General features: G+C 41.8%; 1 protein-coding gene across 1 annotated transcript in view; it reads right to left on the bottom strand.

Moving 5' to 3' along the window:
- Positions 1 to 22,186, bottom strand: part of LOC139651643 (piezo-type mechanosensitive ion channel component 2) — an 81,772-nt gene that overhangs the window by 6,264 nt on the left and 53,322 nt on the right. The window contains exons 28-50 of the mRNA XM_071528644.1: positions 19,527 to 19,770; positions 18,829 to 18,946; positions 17,636 to 17,792; positions 16,797 to 16,886; positions 15,676 to 15,794; positions 15,286 to 15,354; positions 13,878 to 13,981; positions 13,523 to 13,621; positions 12,318 to 12,438; positions 12,119 to 12,196; positions 11,440 to 11,606; positions 10,446 to 10,639; positions 9,136 to 9,309; positions 8,030 to 8,725; positions 7,148 to 7,406; positions 6,305 to 6,484; positions 5,037 to 5,346; positions 4,183 to 4,315; positions 3,332 to 3,479; positions 2,952 to 3,166; positions 2,126 to 2,284; positions 653 to 800; positions 103 to 291 (exon numbers count right to left, since the gene is read on the bottom strand). Of these exons, the coding sequence (XP_071384745.1) occupies positions 103 to 291; positions 653 to 800; positions 2,126 to 2,284; positions 2,952 to 3,166; positions 3,332 to 3,479; positions 4,183 to 4,315; positions 5,037 to 5,346; positions 6,305 to 6,484; positions 7,148 to 7,406; positions 8,030 to 8,725; positions 9,136 to 9,309; positions 10,446 to 10,639; positions 11,440 to 11,606; positions 12,119 to 12,196; positions 12,318 to 12,438; positions 13,523 to 13,621; positions 13,878 to 13,981; positions 15,286 to 15,354; positions 15,676 to 15,794; positions 16,797 to 16,886; positions 17,636 to 17,792; positions 18,829 to 18,946; positions 19,527 to 19,770 (4,171 nt within the window). The remainder of the gene's footprint in view (positions 1 to 102; positions 292 to 652; positions 801 to 2,125; positions 2,285 to 2,951; positions 3,167 to 3,331; positions 3,480 to 4,182; positions 4,316 to 5,036; positions 5,347 to 6,304; positions 6,485 to 7,147; positions 7,407 to 8,029; positions 8,726 to 9,135; positions 9,310 to 10,445; positions 10,640 to 11,439; positions 11,607 to 12,118; positions 12,197 to 12,317; positions 12,439 to 13,522; positions 13,622 to 13,877; positions 13,982 to 15,285; positions 15,355 to 15,675; positions 15,795 to 16,796; positions 16,887 to 17,635; positions 17,793 to 18,828; positions 18,947 to 19,526; positions 19,771 to 22,186) is intronic.

The following is a 22,186-nucleotide window of genomic DNA, read 5'->3' as shown; positions in this document are numbered from 1 at the left end:
TCCTGATCCATAGCGTATATTTGAAGGCAAAAATCATAAAAAAAATTAATAACATGGGACCTTTAAAGTAATTGTGGCTCAGATTTTGAACGCTGCCCACACCTGAAAGCCGGCCAAGGTGATTTTAAGGGAGACATCCTGAGGCTTGTTGACCACTCCAGCTACAGACTTGACCAGGGACATGAAGAGCAGCGGGAACCAGACGATGCAGATCAGCAGCATCACAATCATCCCTCCCATCCCGTACTTCACCACCTTCTTCTTCTTCTGGCCTCGCGGCTGAGGGTATCTCTGTGGAGGGATGAGAGAAACAACAGGTTAGATGTGCTGCAAGTGAGGTGTGTTACTGCACCTGGATGCAGACTGTTTGGGATTGTTTGTTTTTTAATGCATTGCTAGCCAGAAAGTGTTAGCTAGAAAGTGACTGTCCATAAAATTTGCTTTCAACTATATTTCAGCCAATGCAATTTTATGATTTTTCTTGATCTTGCGAATTCACTGCTCAAAAGCCAAGACAACAAACAAGCTTGGGAAATGTTAGAAAAAGGCAGACAACTTTGATGAATAATAAAAGTACATTTCAACAGAATTGAAGTATGAGAGGTTCTGAAAGTGCCACTCCCTCACTGGACAAAACCCTAATGATCAAGACCTTCTCAGACTCCCGCCAACATTTGAGGACGAAGATGTGAGCGTAGATGTCCTCCACGCAGATCCAGCTGGACAGAGACAGCGAGGTGTCGGTCCAGACCCAGTCCATCACCGCTCTCAGCTCCGTCAGGAACGGCACCAAGCGGAACCTGGGGACAACAGCTGCAACTTAGTTATCCTGTTAAAATATGGGGCTTCAAAAAAAAAAATCTGATTCAAGATCATTAATCACAAAATACACTCATTAATTTGATGTATGACCTTTATGCTGCTCCATTTTCTTGGAATCTATTACAAAAAGATCTTATCGGAATTGATCAATTTAAAGAACAAATTGGAGACCTGCTTTCACAGAGTGCTCATGATGTTAACTGATGTGTTGAAGCTTATTATTGCGTCTTTATATTCTTGTGTTTTTACCATCATGTCTTTCTTCTTGATTATTTTTATGTACTGTTGTATTGTGTTGTATGAAACTCTCTATGTTGCCTTAGTTGGCCAGGGCCGACTTGAAAAAGAGATGCAAATCTCAACGTGACTGCGCTGGTTAAAGGATACAGCTGGTGTTTTGAAATACATATCTTATCGTCAACAAATCCTATGAAAATAACAAAATCAACAGTGTGTTTGCTCTACTCCCGTTACTTTCCGACTTCCCAGGTTCCCTTTTTAGCCTTCAACCCGGAAGTCATTGGCTCCAGTTGTAAACTAAAAACCTTGAAATACAGCTCACAAAGACATAGTTTCAATTTTAAAAATCGCTAACTGTTACCATGAAAAGTCAGGCTGTTGGTAGTTATTACCAAATCAAATTCAAATGGGAACAAATTCTTCATTACACCGGGGACTATTTTCGCTGCTACAGAACTACTTTCCTGAGATGGAAAACGTGTTTGCAGTCGGCTTATTAAGTTGTTTGAGGAAAAAGTCGGCTGGCCCGGTGCATCTCGATGATGAAACATGCTGCCCAGAGCAACAGCATGGCTCTTTGATGTGTTTTTAATTTTTAGTTTATTTAATACAATGGAGTTCTGTGGCTGCTGGGACATGACTTCATTGGGCATCGGCTACATGGACGAGCCTTGTTAGCAAAACAAATTCATTGCTGATTTTGTTATTTTCATAGGATTTGTTGATGGTAAGAAATGCATTAAAAAACACCAGCCTTATCCTTTAAATAGAGGATGAATACAAATAAATAAATAAATAAAAATACCTGCTATGCTGAAAACTTGCAAATACAAATGTTGATGTCCAAAGGAAAAGGAGTAATGTTTGCCAATGCTGACTTCCCCTTTAATAAATATCCTGTTTGCGTGGATTATTTTAAGAGTGAGATAATTCTAATCTGATTGTGTCTGTCTCCTTCTTTGTCTATTTTTGAAGCAGCAGCTAATCGTTAACAACAACATGACCGCTGCCCTGGACATGTTTGCCCAGTTGGAGGGAAGGATACATTCCCAGAGTTACTCACCCTTGAAACAGGAAGAGGTTGACATAATTGTAGCTCTTGGTGAGGAAGTTTCCCAGGACGCGAGTAGGATAACCGCAGCGGATCTGATAGGCCGACAGACCGAAGTAGATGCACTTGACAAAGTACCACATCTGAGCAACTGTGTTCTCGCTGAAACGCCTACAAAGAGGGAGAGAGGCAAAACAATAATACAGTAAATAATACAGTAAAGCCTTTAAAGACCCCATCCAATGACCTCTTAAACATTTTTTCCTGACAAAATAATTGGATAACAAAACAAAGCAGGAGTAACTAATTCCTGCCAATTGTAAAAGGCAAAGGTTTACATCCCATCTTCATTCACCCTCTGTACACGCAAACTTGTTTTTGATGGGGATTTTGATTGTATACTTCACCTTGCTTTCAGAGAGGCTTAGGCTTTTTGGGGGCATTTTTGCTTTTATTTGATAGGTGACAGTAAAGAGAGAGGGAAATGGCATGCGACAAAAGGTCCCAGGCCATTCGATTCGAACCCAGGACATCCTGGCTAGATGTTATGTGGTTTAGCCAACTGAGCCACCAGGACACCTCAAAGCTTTAAAACTTAAATGGGGTGATGAGATCACTTAATGTCACTGCCTTTAATACTAAATATATCTAAAGTAAAAAATTGATAAACCCCTGAACTACTGAAAAATGTTTTTTAGGGTGCTGGCAAGTGCAGAAAAAAAAAAGAGCAAACCTGAGAAACAAGTTGTTCACTCCTAAACTTTTTACCTCATGGAAAATAAAGGAACTTTTTAGAATTTTATATGTGAAGTGACGATTGTGAAGATTGAGTTCCTACTTGTCTGTGACTCCTGGCAGGATGAAGAACATCCAGAAGTGGATGCCGAACACCAGGATGACCTGGAAGATGACCTTGCCCATGACGGTCTTCCTGAGGTAGAGGGCCCGGTCCACCACCATGGTCCCGAACTGGATCAGCACCATGACCAGGAAGGGACCTGGCACCTGGTCCTCCGACAGAGACGAGGTGATGTCTGCCCCGGCCGAGTGTTTCTATGGGAGGAGGAAACTCGAAACATTTATTTAAATTGTGGAACAAATTAGATTTTGTTTCTTGATTCAGACAAAGGAGTTTATCAAGAAAGCTGAATGGATTTGTTCATAGTAGCGTTCATTTTCGTGGCTGTGTATTCCATCGAATCTAATTTTGAAACCTACGCCAAACGCCCAGAATCCAAACACAATGATGATGAAGTCGACGGTGTCAGCGAGGAACATCAGCACATAGACGTCTGTTACGGCGCTGTACTCTGGATGGATCAGGTTATAGAAGAACTGGCGAATGGGCAGGTAGATCTCCATGGCTCTACAGAGAACAACAGTGGATAAAAACAAGAATTAATAAAAAAAAACATTGATATTATGAGCTACTGTAAGAAATAGCTGAAAATTGTCAACAGTCCAGGTATTGTGCTGCTGCTGTCTCCCACGTGATGAAATCACAGACATATCTCAGACACCACTGGTCTGATTTTGACAACCTTGGAGGGACGATGCATATTCATCTTCGCACCGTGTTCCGTTTAAAAAAATGACACTGATTGGCCTGATGGGGGCGTTCAAACTAAATGTCTGGGACTCCACAGGACTGATTTTCACTAAATTTGGATGGATGATGCATTTTGGCACTGTGTTGTGCCATTTATAAAAAAAATATATTGATTGTCCTGATGGGGACGCTTTAATTAAAGGTCAAAATGTCTCAGTTTGAAAGGCCGGAAACTGCTACACCTCCAGTCCGATTGTGATGAAACTGGGAGGCATGGTGCATCTTGTCACTGATTGGACTGAAGGGGTGACTTTTACACCTTTATTAATCCAGGGAAGACTTTACAGCAGCGTCCTCTACATTCATACACTTACACGCTTTCACACACGGGCACTTCCCAGTACAACCACAGCATTCAACTTTTGGCCAATCAGCAGCTCCACTAGAGCAGAAGGAATTTAAGAAAAAAACACCACAACTTCCTCAACTCAAATGAACTACCAACTATGGTGCGTCATACCGCTTCATGGCGAACACTTTTCCTTTGATGAGCTGCTCTCTGAGCTTCTCCATGATCAGCTGTTTGCGGGTCTTCTGCTGGACGCTGGCCTCGCTGCCGTCCCTCCGGCTGCTGTTGCGGGAAGTGGTGCTTCCTGTGGAAACCATTTACATTTCTAGTCGTAAGTGAGCCGTGGCGAGGCGCGTCACTGACACTCTGACACAGCCTGAGATCCTCGAGCAGGGAGCTTATGGGCATCCAGAGGTCAAGGCTAAAGACCAGAGGAGCTTTTTGTTACCCGAGCCCCGAGGCCTTTGAAGGCCTGAGGAGCTAAGGCTGGAAATATCAGTATCATCTTTTAAATCTCTGCTCAACTTCAAAACATGTTTTCCAAAACAAGCTTTCAACTAGTTGCTTTTTTATTCTTATTTTATTTCTGTTGTATTTTCCTATTTTCTTTCATTTTAACACTGTTTGTAATTCATATCTGACTTATTCATTGCTTACTATTTTATTGGCCATTCATTTACACTGGCTTTCATTTACAGGATTACTGTTTTATTCTCCACAATTTAACTGTTTTGCAAAATGTTAAACAAATCAAAGTCTTTCTTCTTCTTCTTTTTTATTATTGTTGTTGTTACTATTATTGCTATTCCCATTATCATCTTTGACCTAAGATGAGACTCAGGAGAAGATTAATAATTATGCATACAATGAAACTACTACCACACACACCCTTTCAAGGGCATTGTTCAAGTTCACCTCAATGGTCATTTGATGGAGGGGACTTTCCCATTCAGTCTGTTCATATCTAAACTATATAAAAAGATATAAAAAAAAAAAGGAAATAGACTAAAGCAAAGAGCCTTTACCTCTCTTGGACCTTGCAGAAGAGTGGGCAGATCGGTGGGAAATGTGCGAGCCTCCACTGGAGCTCTTGCGGCGCTGGTAGGTCTGCTGCTGGGGGTGGTGCACCTGAACGTGCACCGATTCTACAGACGTCCCAAAGTTCATGGACCTCAAGGTGTGGGTGGAGCCTCTCCTCTCGTGGCTCAGCGAGGGGGTGGGCTCCATCTCTTTCTCGCTCTCCTCCTTGTCTCTTGCTCCCTCGTCCTCGGACATGTCCCGATGGAGGAGCTCTTTCTTTTCTTTGGGGTCGTCCTCGTCCCACAGACCGTGGCACTGGAAATGGAACGGTGGAGTAAGAATGCAGGATGTATAAAAAAAGGTGCCATGTTGTATGTCCACATGAATTGCGAGACTGGTACCGGGAGTGCAGTCGCATAGTCAAAACTGATCTCAAACAAACCCAATCAGAACATTTCTCCCATAAAGGGCTAATTAAAACTTTTCCTCATTACTTTACTTTTAAATCTTTTCCTTATTGAGAGAGTAGGACGACTGAGAAGAACACAGAGAAGGAGAGATGCTGGAGAGAAGTTTCTAGCAAGATTTGATCTTAGTGCAGTAGGGATGCATGCGGCTCTAAAGGCAGGCATCTTAACGAGGGTTACACAGATATATCGGCTTGCCAATATTGGCCTTTTATTAAATATCGGCCAGTCAGTGTCATCCACTGCTGATATGATGGAGGTTCCTCCTTGACCACAGCTGCATAAAAACAGTCTAAATGCAGTCATCTATCCCAGAGTTCCCCCTACTACAGAATTGGTGCAGTGGGTCCCCCTGCCTTAAAGAGCTGCTAAAACACCTCCAAAAGTTTCATTAGTGCAGGTTTCAGTGGAGAGTTTCAGTGTCACATGATGGTCTAAATGCTGTTTCAGAGGTTTTTCCATCCTGAGAAGAATGCTTTATTCCAAAGGAAACACTGAAAACTTGTAATAAAAAACCTGAACATGAACATGGTCAAATTTAAAGATATTAAATATCTGCACAAAATATCGGCTATCGGCATCTTGAATTAAAAAATATCAGCATCAGCCTTCAAAAATCTATATCTGTCAAACCCTAGCACCTTGAGATTTCGCTGTATTTTAAAGTGTGCTATATAAATAAAATTCATTATTATTATTATTATTATTATTATTATTATTATTAGTTTTAACCACAACTACACCATCTCTGATGTGAATGACCAATTGTGTGTAATACGAGACACATATTCTGTGTTCTGTGGCACCTTCAGGATGGATCTGTGGAAGAAGAGGGCCAGTAACTGGACCAGGTCATAGTGGACATAACCTTCCTTCTTCTCCACACCAATGATGTTGGGAGGGTAATACGGTTTATTCTTCTTGATCTGGTTCTGGTTGAAGGGGAAGAAGCCAAACTGGAAGAAGTACTTGGTGACGATGGTGACCTGGCGGGGAAAAAAAACATGAAACAGTCTGGATTGCAGTTTATTGAAAGATCAAGCTTTGCTTTTGGACCTAACAAGGCGATGTATAGATATTATTCAGTCACTATCTCACTATTAATAGTTACAAGATTGCACTTTATTGATCCCCTAGAGGAAATTCAGGGGTCACGAAAAAGTTAGAATGTAATACAATGTAATTATGTACTGCATTTTCAGTTATCTTACCCTTTAGATTAATGCATGTATTCATCTTTGACTATGTGTCATACCAACCTGTGCCAAATACTAGCTGCAAATATTTCTTAGTGTTTGTTTTAACGTGCAGGGAGCTGACGGGTGGGTTTACCACCACAGGAACAAAATACTATACGTATACTCAATTGACTTTCAAACACTTTTCTGCGATTGTCTTAACTTTCTGGCTACCCACGTGCCTCCTAAGTAGGCTAAAACAAACCCTAAAACTTGTTTGCAAGTACTATTTGGCCCAGGTCTGCACCATACATGTAGTTCTATTCCAATCATGAGACACACTTAAAAAAGTATGAATACAAATGTACTTTTTAAAGGACAGTAGGTAACCTAATTATTTGGTTGACAAAACGATACCGCTTGCAGACTAGACCCTGCTCTATTTTAGAAGCGTCCAGAGATTTTTGATACCTCCGTATAGACGATGGCGGTCATCCAGAAGCGTTTGCTGGGCCGAGGCACAGACAGCATGGCCCAGAGGAAGATGGTGATGGGAAGGACCAGCGTGGCGCAGGAGGCGGACACCATGTGATTGATGATGATGACCAGGTAGCACACCATCTCTGAGTGGGCCACCAGCATGTTGTACAGGGCGTAGCACAGCTGGAGGATGAGAGGCTGGCCTCGGTAGAATTTGTCTGACTTCTCCAGCTCCTCGTCGTAAAACATCCTGGGGAGAGGGAAGGACAGGGAGGAGTTGAGGGATTTTGACTGCGTTAATACTAAACAGAAATTGGTGTTTTATTTTTATGATTCTAAAAGGTGATAGAAATGTCAATCAATGGGTTTACAATTCCCTTACTTAAAATTCATGTGACTTTTTTCAATGCCCGTGAATTATTCCCAATATTGCGGCTTGTCCCTGCTTCATACAAAACAGATGTGACAGAGTGTGTGTGTGGTCAAAATGACGTAATTGCGGACAAAATGACTGGGTGCGTCAGCAGCATTTGTGAGTTGAACACAATGTCACACACCACCATTTGAAACAAACAAATGCGGTGCCGCAGTTAGACGACGCACCTCCATTGAGGATTGGCTGAATGAAGAAGAAGTGGAATGGTTTATGTTTTCTTGTTGGGGATTGTGTAGAGCTGAATTCTCCTGCTACCTACTAGCTACACAAAGCATAAACCAGGCATTACTTTGTGAATTATTGATATGGCTCTGCATCAATGCCACTGAGATAAGTTCCTGTACACTTATTGTACAAATAAACAAATTCTTATTCTGTTCAGTTCTGATTCCTGTGAAGCTTCATGCCGCACAGACTGCCGTTGTTTCTGGACTTACTTGTTGAGCAGCAGTTCACTAGCGGTCAGCTCGGTGGTCATGGAGGGCAGCAGGAGGTCGGACCTGCTGTCTGAGCGGCTCTCCGGGGTCATAACCATCAGCCTCTTCCTATCCATGTCGCTCTCGTCATCGCTGACCTCCAGACGGTCAAAGCTGACCGCCTTGCTGTAGCTGGGAGGCACGTCGGCGTCAGAGGTTTTGGAAGCGTCCGTGTCGGGGGTGTAGAGCAGCCCCGCCCGCCCCTCTGTCTGCATGTAGTCCTGCCGTCCGCTGCCGTCTTCGCTCTCCGTGTTGAAGTCCTTCTCCTGGGCAGAGGGGGCGCACTCTGCCTCCTCCAGCCTGAAGGAGGGGCCCTCATCTGGGCCAAAGGTCTCCCAGGGACCCTCCTCTGTGCCCTGGTCCTTCACTCCCTCCTGCCCCTCCTGCTCCTCGTACTGCTCCTGCTCCTCCTGCCCCTCCTCCGCCTTGTACTGCTCCTCCTCCTCCACCTCCTGCCCCTCCTCCTCCTCCTCCTTCTCCTCCCTGGGCTCTCCATCCCCCCAGGAGCCGCCCTCGGCCCCCTGACACTCCTCCGGCTGTTGGGGCTCCCAGGGCCCCTGCAGCTTGTCCTCCCCTTGATCCTGCTCGTCTTCTACTTCTTCTATGGTGTCTGTGGTTCCCTGTCTGGAGTAGAGTGTGATGCACTGGGTGGCTTCACTGCAGGGGAAAGCAACAGTGGCGTTTGGGTCAATTCACATTCAGTTCAGTCAATTCAGACAGCGGATTTTCCTCGAAATTCAAAAACTGGAAATCTTTTGGCATAAATAAAAAGATTTGTATATGTAATCTATATAGAAATAAGCCGCTCTATCAGTATCATGTGAATCTCGGTTTGTGTGAACATGAAGCGAGTGAATTAAAATTGAAATGACCCCAACCATGAATAACAGAGAGGACAGAGAAAGGCAATTTCTCAGCACTAACAGACCTTTTCATAATCATCCATGTTTAGTTTAGGAGACACAAACACAACAATCACAAGTCCACAAATGCAATGACATTGTGCATATCAATGGCATTGGCAGGTGATATGGGAGTGTATGGGGGGTGATGCAGAGGCCAGGCACCTGGACACAAGGCTGCTCCCGCTGTCTGCTGAGGAGTTGGACATGTCCAGGCCGTACATCTTGCGCAGTTTGGGCCGGGCGCGCTCGCTGGTTTTGGGAATGCACTCTGGCATCCCATCGAGGTCATCCAGGGTGGATTGGCGAGAAAACAGCATGGTAGCCTCAGTAAAGGCACTGAGAGGTGAAGAGAGTGACAGATGGGATGATCAGTGATGAGAAGAAGGGATCCATGTTAGGTAACACGGCATGGGGATTCCCCATATACCGTATGATGGAAACACTTACCCTATAATGTCTAGGTCAATTCATATTAACATGAAAATTGACCAGGAAAATGGCCTTCGGTCTTGTAACCTCATGACCATAAAAAACAGAAGATGCAGCAAAAATGAAGTTGAAATGGCTCCTAAATATGATGACCACAGGATACTAATGAATAGCCTCACTACTATCCATAGCAGTCCTGTATAGCTCAATGTGTACAGCATGGCACATATACTGATCATGTTTGAGGGTTTGATTCCTTGCACTTGTGGGACTATGAGGCACTTTGGTTAAAAGCGTCCACCAAACGGAACGTATTTGTAATACCATGGATACTAATGATTAGAGACAGGTGTTATGAGGTACATGCCACCATACTGGGAAGAGTGACACCAAAATGATAGATTGTAATGTTTTCACCTCTTCCTCCCTGACAAAACTACAAAAATGCCTCATATCTGTGCTGTGGAAGAAAAGGAAAAATCACTTCTACCTTGCCGTCATTACAAACACATGTTTTGCAGCCAAGCTTTGTTCAAGCCCACATAACTTTATTTTAAATTCTAGTCAAGATCCCAGTGTTTCCAAAGATACCAAATATATCATGCTGACTTACAGAGACACATGTATAAAATGGTGCACAAAAATCTAGATTTTTTCCATTTGACATAATGGTGCAGCCATAAAAAAATGCCGCCTTGGGTTGAATATTTCACTCAATATAAGTGTGCTACAGCTTCAGTGAAGCGCTGGAACGAGATGATACAGATACTGACATTGTCGTACAGTTAGGAAAAAGGTTTTTTTCTAACTTTGAAGCTACTCAAGAGGAAATTTAAGGGAACCTCAGGGTGCAATGGGTTAAATTTTACTACCTAAGGGGGAAAAGATCAGGGAGGAAGAGGTTACAAGTTACAATCTCTCCTTTTGCTGTCACTCCTCTCCAACATGACAGCGTGTCCCTCCCAACCACAGGTAAACGCTCTCCAAAACATTTCATGACAGGCGTCGCTCTGATCTCCCATGCTGCACTGCTGCATGTGTACCTGGACATGCTGTCTCTGGAGGCCATGGAGTCCTGGCTCTCCATACGGTAGCCTCCTTGCCTCCTGCGGCCCCTCTGGGGGCCGGAGACCGACTCGTCCTCGCTGAGCGGATCCAGACTGGACTGCCTGGACATGTTGAGCCTCATGGCCTTCTGGTAGTAGACATGGATGCTCTCTCTGGATGGGACGTTGCCCTGGAGGAAGAAGAGGAAGAAGAGGAAGAAGGAAAAGTCTAGTTAGTTTAGTTTTTGTTTAAATTATTGGTTTGAAGATGAGAGAATACATCACAGGTGCAGATTTACACAAAGACAGGGTCAATTCACTTTCATTTGATGCAATTCAAAATATATATAATGTAAGATGCAGCAACAAAAGTAAAAGGTTCCAGCAGGGAAAAAAGACAATAGAAGATAAGCACACAGATAGAAAATAAAATAAGCACTAAAACAGTAGAAATACTACAAACAATAAAAAAAAAAATCAATAAAAAAGGATATGAACAATTGTGGGGTTATATAAACATGCCGCTGACTGTTTCAACGCGTTATTAGTATGATTATTTTCTTACTTACTAAATATAGATTACCAAATTTAGAATCTAAAAATATATATGTATACACATATGTGTTATATGTGTATACATATATATATATATAAATATTAGTATGTAGAAACGTAATGTAATACAATATCAACACATAAAAAGTATGTATATAGGATGCAAGGAAGTGTAACTATTATGAAAATATCAATACATGCAGAATATAACAATGAGAGCGATGTGAAAACTGAAGAAGCAGGTAACAATGACAGAGGCTTCATTCTTCATCAATTCTAGATATGGGAAACTTTTTATGGCGAAGGATTTCCTGTGTTCAAATCCTGGAGAATATCTCCTTCCTAAACTGACTGAATTGAATGTGAACTGACCTAAACTCTGCTTTTGAAATGAGGCTACAGATTTTTCACCTCCAGTTCCAGAGGTTCACGGTACCTTTTTGACCTCCCGGGTCAGCATGCAGCGCTCTATACGCAGGACGGTGGAGATGTCGATGTGCTCTCTGCACATCTCGTTCATCCACTTGGTGAAGCTGTCCACTGTGGTCTGGAACAGCACCCAGGTGAACTTGATGATGTTGAACACTCGCTTGATGATGTTGTCTGTTGGAGGTTCAGGTCAAATCAGAGTGAATGGATTCTTTGTTTTTTTGTGTTGTTTTTATTATGTTCCGATTTCAAAACACAATCACATAAATGAAGCTGCACTAGGAAACTTGCATGTTGGCCACTCCAAATGGCAGCAAGAGGTAACTGTGAAAAAGCTGAACTTAAAAACACAGAAATCATTTAACTTTGTGATTTTTAAGATGATTTTTACATAAAATCTTGCATAGTGAGGCTTTAAAATATGAAAACTCTTAAACCCTTTAACTATTACAACCCCTCACCTTCCATACAACCCAACTTTTGACAACCCCGTTGTCCAGAGCCAAAGAAAGAAAAAGAAAATATGTATGTATGTAATTCCTTCATCCTCACATTGCTCCTGACTCAGTGTTTCTAGTCCAGTGTCTGGAACGTGTTACATTCACTGGAAAGGTCTTTACAGTACAGGATCAAGTTGTTTGTGTCTTTCAAGTTCTCTTAAAAAGATTTCTTGACGTGAAACCAACCTGGACCTTCAGACTTCTTCTTCTCCTCTCCTCCATCTTGGCCATCTGAAAGCTCCCCAACCTCTATGGCCACATGACCTACAGACATACATTAAAAAAAACATCTGACTGTGCTTGAAAGAATGTGAAATTCACTCTGACTCCTAACTACTGGCACAGTATATTTGATGTGTGGTTTTATCTCTAGTAATTTGCTTACTATCTTTCTTGCTCTTCCTGTGTTTAACTCCCTTGGTGTACTTCTTCCAGAATTTGCGTTTCTCTTTGCCTCGTTCCTTCAAGGCGGTTTTGGGGTCTGTGATCCAGGCGTGGTAAAGGAACTGGAGAACAGAGGGGAGCAGTTCATCACTTTTATCATTAAAAGGACATAAAGCAGAGGAGTCAATGAGGCAAGTTACGCAAGAGACACAGCAAGCGAACAGAACAAGTACACACCCTTGAAAACAACATAAAAAATATCTTTCAGCAGAGACAAGGCCCAAAGAACAAATGCTAATTATGTTTTTGCTTCGCTGAACATTATAATTGACTTGAATTCCTTTGCTTAAGTTGCTTTTCATTCCCTTCTAGAACAATGGAACAGCGGACCACACAAAAAGGTCAAAACAGACAGAAAACATTTACACATTTCAATGCAATTTTAGAAAAAGCTTCCAGCTCATGCAAACCACTTCAAGCTAATCAGTCAAACAGCAACGTGCAAAAAGAGCCACAGTCACCGCATTTCCATTCCATGTCAAATTTGATGATTTATACGAAATTGGTCAGAATTGGTCAGAAGTCAGTCTCAAGTCTTGAGGCACAAGACTCAAGTCTATATGTAGAACACCAAGTCAAGTCAGAACAAATCAAGAGTCCAGTATCAATTTAATGTCTTAAAGAAATCAAATATCTTAGACTTTTCAATTCAATATGGTTTTAATATGATACAAACTTGGTAAGAGCATCATGAGTTTGATTTCTATAATCAGTTTCAACTTCAATAAATTCAATCATTCCATAAAAATAAAAAATAAAAAATTTAAATTCAGTCCTCTGGTGGAACAAATCTCATAACTTTTAAATTAAGTCAATTACACAAACACACAATCTTTTGTCAAGACTTTAGAAACCTTTTCAAGTCATAAAAGTACAAGTCAAAGTCAAGTCCCAAGTCACCAGAGCCCAAGTCAAGTCAAGTCTCAAGTCTTCTCTTCAAGCATCAAGTCTCAAGCAATTGAAATTGTGACTTGAGTCTTACTTGAGTCCAGGTCATATGACTCAAGTGCCTTTGTTTAATATTTGGTTAAATGTGCCAAAAGAGAACAGAGAACATGAGATGGAAAGGCAGTTGGTGTTCGTTAGTCCTGAGCTGGCAAACCTCCACAAAGAAAACAAGCTGAGTTAGATCTCGTTGTTAAATACCTTGCCTGCCTTGACTACATACTGCAGTATGGTTTTAGGCAGTTTAATGATAGACTTGGGCAAGGCCAATACAGCAGAGGCAAACTTTCCAATAGCTCGCTACAGAGAGGGGACAGAGTGGGAGAGGATTAGTAGAAAAACATTTCAGTGTGTTATGAACATAAAAGGTTAATTGTGTTAGAAGACAGTGAACAGGAGTGGATTTCATAGCACAGGATGCAGGTGAATATAGATTATTTCATATGTCTAAAAAAGCCACATACTGATCAATAATACCAGAATACCAATACATGTCATTCTATAACTGAATCAGTGTAACAGAGGCTGATTTAAAGACTCTGGTCCTGGAGGTCACCTGAAACGCTGACTTCTTTGGTGGCTCCTCGTCTTTTTTCTCCTCCTCCTCCTCTTCTTCCTCACTGTCAGTTTCAAACAAGTAATAATCTCCACTTCTAACCACTGAGGGGCAGAGGGTAAAGTGTAGTTATACTCAGTGAAACAGAGGGAGAAAATTAGTATTCGTTTTAACAAAATATTCAGAAATGATCAAGGATCCCTCCCTGTAAGGAAGAGGCAGGGAATGTTTTGAAAATCCAATCACTTATCATTAAACCTTATTTTTATTCAGTAGATTGTAAACATGTGATTAAATCTATGACATGAAACATCTGAGGCGTAATAATTATTCTAGAGACACACGAGAGGATGAAACAGAAAATGTCAGAAAAGGAAACACACAACGCATCGAAAAATGTTATCACGACTGATATAACCCTAATTGTGAGGAGAGATATTTTCAACAGAAAGCACAATGAAGAGTGTTTATTAAAACTGTGCAAACAGACTCTCATTACAGCAGCAAAGTTGCCTTTAAGCTAATTGACAGAGCAAGTAATTCAAGTCTAGGTCAGAGTTAGGAGAAGCAATGGGATAGACGAGGCTGACTTATGTCCTTGAACAGAACAACCACAATGGAGGGGCGAGGGAGGATGCTGGGAAATATGGAGCGGTATCAAATGACAAAGAGAGATAAAATGGAGAAATGATTTGAAAAATGTCATGTGGGGTGCAGCAAGATCAAGACATGAGTTCAAACCAAACAGGCAACCACAATATCAGCTCCGAAGAGATCTCAATTTTACATATTTTAAAATTGATCACAGGTCCCATCTTTCTCAACTGAGGAAGAATGGTTTACTGTGTTTTCTTTTTTGTTTTCTCCTTGGTAATACCTGTTGGGTGATCATGTCTACAAGCAAAGAATGAATGAACCCTTCACCCTTTATTCCAGTACCGGGAAAAAAGGGGGAGCTGCCTTCATATCTTTGCATTAAAATCTTTCACAACAGAGCGATTCTCTACTGTGGGCTCTTCAGGTAAGACCAATAATGGACAGGCATTCAAATGAAGGTTGTGTTTTAAACAACGTCACACACAAACCGCCAGACATTAGTCGTTTTCCTTTTATTCATGACAACATGTCTATTTAAGGTAAACCCCAGGCTGCACCAATACTGACACAGTTTTATAGACTTTTTTGAAACTTAACCGCCTCTCCACACATAAAATATGTGAGATTACGTGAGAGCGACAGGTAACGAGGGACCTCAAATAGAGACAGAAAAGGACTAAGGTCTGGACGGAGCAGGGGTATGTTGGTTCCTTCAGAGCCCAGGGGCAGTATGGGAATCCTCAGCGTTCTGGTCAAGGACACAAGGGCCAATCAGAGTGGAGGAAGGAGAAGAGGTGGGGGGTCAACCTACTGGAAGCATGGTCAACCCACGGCCTCCACCACTGCTTTTTTTTGGTCTTGGCTTTCGTTCGCTCTGCTCCTAAAATTTCACAAATAGATCAATGCAACATTTCATAAACAAATCAATTCTTCTGTGTACTTCAAGGCAAAATGTTTCCTTTTGAAGAAGCTGCTCTTTTTAGATCAAGTGCTCCAAAATAATGAAAAGACTTGGCATCATTACACAACATTGCTGTCATATTAGGCTATGTAATTAGGTTTATTAGGCGTTTATTAGATTTCCTACGATGAAATACTCTCTCACCCACCTTCCATGAGGCTTACTAACAACCAAACAGACTCTACAGCAACTTTTTAACATCAACTGCACAGAGAGAGGCGCTGGCAGCCTTCGTCATACCATCATCGTCTTCCTCGGGCTGGACGAGGGTCTGTCCGTCTCCAGACTCCTGGGTCATGCTCATCATCTTCTCCTTGCCCCTCTTAAACTTCTGCTGCCTCAACTTAATGCGCTCCATCCTGATTAGATCAGAGAGACGGTGGAGAGACACGACGTATCGACACAGGAGAAAATCACTGACGGCCTAACAGACTGGCCATAAACATCTCAAAGCCTCATATGGAAATTAGTGTACGTTATGTAACAGTGGAGTGCTCATTAGAGTGGGCAAGTGGGTATTATCAGAACTTATGGCAAACTCCTGAGGTAACTGTAAGTGGTGGAAATACATTAACATTATGTAGTACCATATACTGGGAGCTGGCTTCCTGGAAAGGGTATAGATAAGGAGAAGAGTTGGTTTTAACCTAGAATAGGTTTCGAATGGCTCTCTGAATCACATCTTAATTTTTTTTTTTTTAGGTTTACTTACTTCTGGACTATAGAGTCCACAAATGAGGCCTAATCAGACTCAGGTTTCATCAAAGATACTCAAAATCCTGAAATGGACTCCTACATGTACTTTATGTTTTTTCAGTGGAACCCGAGTAAAATAACAGTAACCAATCAGTCAGACAATATTGGGAAGTATATAAAAAATGATGTTAAAATCACAAAATAAAAAATGTAAACAAATCAAATGATTACAAAACTTGAAATTATGAATTTAAAAGTATGAATTTGGAATGTGCTATAAAAATGTTTTGTTTTGGGGTTTTGTCTCTGATTAAAAGTAAGTAAAGGTTAAAAGTGTTTTTTACTGACATAGCCAACTCTCCAACGCTGCCACTGGCCAACAACAATAATCTGAATCTGAAGTAGACCTTGGAGGCTCAATTTAAAACCTGGAGTAGCTCTGATCTTGCTGTATCGAGTCTCATTCATCTAATCCCTAGCAAGGTAAATCCAGGACTATTTTAAGATATGTATATCTAAGTAAATCTGAGTTAGTCCATCTTTTTTCACACACATTTCAGTCTAGGACAATTCTTAATCCATATCCAGGAAACCGTCTCCTTCTGTCGTACACAAACGCCACAACATCGCACAAATTAGAGTAGGATTAATATTTTGAGTCTCACTGTCTCTTCAGCTGCTCCATGGACTTGTGCTCTTCCTCCAGTCTGGCTTTCACCGCCTTCACTATGGTGGCCTGGAAAAGCTCCGCCCCTCTGGAACACAAACACCCACCGGTAACCAATCAAATAATAAACCAATAGACTTGAGTCCCATGGTATCTGCAAATAATTTATAGCAGGTATATGTGAAAATGGCAATCTTCTCAGTTCTCTTACAATTGCAATTTCATCATATTTCTTTACACTGAATCATTGTTTTCATTACATGATGATCTGCACAGTCTTATGATGTTTTCCTGGGCACTAATGAATTGTTTGGTCATCAAAATATTGGTGTAGACGTATTTTTTCAATCCTGCGATGGTCAGTTCAGCAGATATGGACGAAAAGCCATTTGCTGACAATAGCAGAAAGAAAAATGGCCAATCGGTACCATTTCTGAAATGGCTCTCTTCACCCTCCATCACTATCCCATCTGGGGAAGCAACCAGGAGGGGAAAAGCAGTGTTCACCATTGACTGTGTAATTAGGATTGCAGGATTTGTCAGCTTCCAGTGCATCCTGCTCATGCTCCTTCCCAAACCAGGCATGTATTGTGGAAAAAACTTTGCGGGATTTGTAAGGTTTTCTAGTTATTCGTGATTTGACTTCTTCGCCACTGTTGAGACATTTGAGGCTGTTAATGCTTTCTTCCGCTCCTAATGCCACATAGAAAACTCCACTTGTACCCAGATCTCCCTTTCCAACCTGTGACCTTCTGCTTATAAAACGGTCTCTCTGATCACCAGGCCCCCCTCCTGATCCCTCTCCAGTAAGGTGAGCATCGGGCCCCAGCGGTGTACCTGGATGCGAGGATCTGTGATGCGCGGATATCAGCCACCACGTGCAGGAAGTAGTAGCTCATGAAGACTCGCCTCTGCAGCAGCAGGAAGGCGAAGCAGATGCTGTCCCAGATGATCCCCGCCTCGTCACTGGGCAGTGCACAGCGCTTATCAGGATCTACAATAGATACACACCACAGTCATCACACAGTCTGCTTTATTCAATAAGAAGAGAAAGACTAATATTGTTAATACCGCAATGAACTATTATCTGAATTCTAATCAATAATCTGCAATATAATCTGCATACTCAGAAAGGTCAAGTACACCGAAGGCGGTCAGTTCCTCTCTTCGAATGTGAGCTATTGTGCAGTTGATAATGTTATTGTAGAATCAATATGGTGATGATTAACTCTCATGGAAGGTGAATGTGAGGACATTTGTCATCATAAAATGCACAGGCACTCAGGGGCGTTAATCTACACTGCTATTCTATTATATTCTGGTTGTGTGTGAATCTTATTATTTTGCTGAATTGTGTTGCAGTCGTTTTTATTTGCTGTAAATCAGCTGCCTGTTGGGATTATAAAAAATGTCTGAACTGAACTAAACTGGACTAAATGGAAAAAGATGAGAAATGGACACAGACTGGATCAAACCCTGGGCATCAAATCACACTGACATACTGTACTACGGGCATAGTAGCAGCCTAAAGCAACTCCTTTTTCCCCTCACTTCATCAGCAAGATTTAAAGAAATTATATAAATTTACAAGAGAAAAGTATGCAGGTATGAGAGAGACTAAGGAGAATTATTGGTCTGTGTGAAATACAGTAAGTGATGGCTAAACTGAACCCCTGATCTGAAGGGCAAACTTTAACCAAAAATATGAAACATGGCAGTTTAATTTGTTGTCATAATGCCTTTAAAGGCATTAAAAGGAGTTTAAAACAACTAGGTGAAGGGCTCCATGTTTTTTTAAAGGGGAAGGGGTGTTCATGCTTGTGGCGAAAGCCAACCACAGAAAAAGCTTCGGTAAAACTCAACTGTGCTTCTTAAAACGCAGAGTGAGTAAAAATACAGTATAACTGATTCCTAATTCTGTCTCGCCCCAAATCTACGGCTGTGTGGAAATAAATAATGTTGTAAACAGCAAATGAGTTTCATGGGTAATCAAAAGCTACATGAAAATATAAAATGGCAAGTTATCTTACCTATGGAGTCCTGGTTAGTGACGACATTGTACTCCTTAATGGTGCAGGCCAGACTGAACAGCTGGATTAACCAGCAGTGCTTCACTAGCAGAGAGTTGATGTAGCCACAGGCAAGGATCTGGGAACACAGCAAAGAGGGAATCATTTAGTGTATAATTATATAAAATATATACAGTACTTTCTATAAATAATGAACAAAATCCAAAATAATAAACACTTGAGCTGGCTAATGTCCCGTCATAATCACCATGATATATTAAGCATAACCAGTTATGCTAATGAGGTCATTAGATAAGCCAATGAATGCATTCATAAGCAAATACTTCTATGTCCACATACTTATCTTCACGTAACACATGGGCAGTACTGATATGAACTTAAAGCATGAGGAGTTAAGTTATAGTGGTTTCAAGAAAATGAGTTTTTCCTCATTAATATGCACATTTTGCAGCTGAGTGCTCCAAAATCTAATCAGATCATCAACTCTATAGGGGGAACCTGCAGTGTAAGTATTAAGTTTCTATCATGTATTGTTCTTGTTCTTGAGTGACGACAGACAGACAGACAGACGCCACCACAATAACATAAAACCCTGCATACTCTGTACCATGGTGGCAGAACATAATAAAAATGCCTAAATTTTCCAGACAATATCAATTCATCTTTATAATCGAAATGACTTGTAACAGAACACTCACAGACAAAATGTTCTTCATTGTGATTACAAAGATGTTGTAGGCGATCAGGAAGTCCCAGTAGTGGAGGATCTTTTTGATTGGCTTGAGCAGCAGCTCGCCCCCGAACAGCAGGAAGTAGAAACAGGCCACCAGGTAGCCCATGCAGAAGACGCTGATGCGCGTGGTTCCCGTGATGAATATGATGGTGAGGACGAACCAGAACAGGTAGCTGAACATGATGACCTTCAGCATGTCCAGGTAGGACCTACGGGACAGTGGAGGGGAAGGTGACAAGTGAAGTGCTACGGCGTCAAAGCCACGCTCCTCTGTGTGTTACAGTCATGTGGGAAAATGGTAAATAAGTAAGTAAACCTTTGTTCATATAGTACCTTTCAAAACAGTGAGTTACAAAGTGCTTAATTGCAAATTAAGTTGCAAAATTAAAAACATAGAAAACAGAAAACAACAAGGGTGCAAAGTGTATCGCAACAGTATAAAACAGATGGATAGAACACTAACACAATGTGCAGTGGAGCCACAAATAAAAGTATAATGACATGTGGAAAATGGTAAATGTACACACTGACTGGCCATTGGGTATATTTACCATTTTTCCACATGGACTGCAACATATGCAATATAAAATGAATCATAAGTCTATTTAAAGCGGTACGAGGCAACTTTGTGCACTGGCGGCTCCAAATGGCAGCTTAAGATAACTGTTTGAAAAATTTGAACTTCAATACCCAGAAATCACGTAAGGTGACGTCAGTAAACTGCATACAGTTTGCCAACCAGCCGGTCTGTGATGCTTTATACCAAAGGAACAAGAGAGCCAAAAGACCTAACATTGATTGAGTCCAGCTGAGACAGTTTGTATTTAGTTTTGATTCATCACTTCCTGTGGTTGGAGAAGTATCCATACCCAACGCCAGAAATTTATTTGGGCAAATCTACACAGTCTCAAATGGGGGGGGATAGGGCATTCTTCTCTATTGCAGCCTCACTTAGTGATTTAGGCTGATAAAACGGGTGCATTTTTACATAAAAATCTCGCCAAATGTGTAGCTATTTCTTATAACATTTCTGCTTTCTTTGACAATGTGCGTTGGAGAGACAGGAGAGATGGAAGAGAGTGGGGATGAGATGCGACAAAGGTCATGATTTGGTTTTGAACCCATGGTGTCATAGCACACAACATGTGGCCCCAGCCAGCTGAGCACACCAGGAAGCCCCAAAAACCTCTGGGCTTTTCGACCACCTGAGGACCAGCAGGACCCTTTTCCCTTTTCAGCCTCCCTGACCACATGGTGCAAGTCAAAACAACATTTCAGTTCATACTGTTTTGCGTTGTATGCATGATCCACCCATCAATCACACTTAGTGTATCACTTAGTGTCAGGACACCGGTAAGAGACTGATCAATGTATGGGAACCAGAGCTGAAACCCGACTCCTGTCACTCAGCCCAGGTACTCTACTGTATGTTCTGTGTATGACGCACTTAAAGCATGTGTATGGATCTTGCTTCTTTATCACGTGAGAGCATCTCCTGCACTAGCACCCATTACTATGATGGGTGCAGTGAAAACATAGGAAGCAATGTGCATTAATGTGATGGACCTGGGGAAAACATAGGACCACAACAACAGCAACACTGTTAAGGAAGGAGCTCTGATGAAGTGGGTTTGGATGGGACGCTGTGTTGATGGGCCGGAATAGCTGAGTGAGTGTCCTTCTTCATCAGGGGGGAGAAAATACCTTTTCCATACTTAAAAGCTATTTATTGAGTTAGAGTACAGGGCAAAAGCGTCTGAGTCGCGGAGTGACGGACAGAGTGTTTTTGTGGATTATGGATTTCTCCCCCGCCCCGTATCCGTAATTCGATCCTGGAGGGAAACGATGGAATAAGTGCAGAGCTGCTGTGGCGTGGACAGACGGGACGTGCAGCTCTCTTTCTCTCTACTAGGGCTTGTTGATGGACACAGAGTGCGTTAATAAAAGACTTGTCCACTTTGCGCATCAAAACAGTGGAATGTGAAGAGCACATAATCAATGACTGTGGACAGGTCAGGATGCTCTCCCTCTCTCTCTCTCTCTCTCTTTCTCTCTCTAACCCAGTCTCTATCTATTTCCCTCTCTCTCAAAATACGCTCTCCACTCTTTCTTATGTGCAAGGTTAGCATCTAGATTCATATGTCAAATCCTAGCCAAAATTATGAATCATACACGGGGTGGGTGTTCACTAACACCTCTCGCTGGTATAAAAGCTAACATGAGCTACCGTCCTCTGTCGATTTTTTTTTTACTTTTATTTATCTAGGGAAGAGTTTTGCTGAGCAAGTGAGCTCTTTCTCAGCAACCGCCCCGCTTAAGATTTCTACAGTTACACAGGAAGCAGCCAAGTACAACATCAGTCTTCTACTGCTGGCCACTGAGCAGCTCCACTGGAGAAACTGGGCTTTAAGTGAAAAAAATAAAATAGAACGTTACCCAGCCAGTGTAGGGATTCAAACCCACAAACTTCTGGTCACCAGCCTGCTTCGCTAACTTTGGGTGTAAGTCTAAGGGTATGTTCACACCGCAGGCCTTCATGCTCAATTCCAAATTTCTTTTGTAAATTTTTGGGAAATTTGTGATTTTTTGGATGATTCTTCATATCTATTCTAGGATGTAACCCAT

Source organism: Centroberyx affinis, unplaced genomic scaffold, assembly GCF_046629955.1.
Source record: "Centroberyx affinis isolate AG114_WGS23_722 - 3 ecotype Tasmania unplaced genomic scaffold, CSIRO-AGI_Caff_v1 ptg001696l_1, whole genome shotgun sequence".
In the NCBI taxonomy this organism is placed as follows: domain Eukaryota; kingdom Metazoa; phylum Chordata; class Actinopteri; order Beryciformes; family Berycidae; genus Centroberyx; species Centroberyx affinis.
The sequence above is the reverse complement of the archived record's forward strand: the minus strand, read 5'-3'. Positions and strand labels throughout refer to the sequence as shown.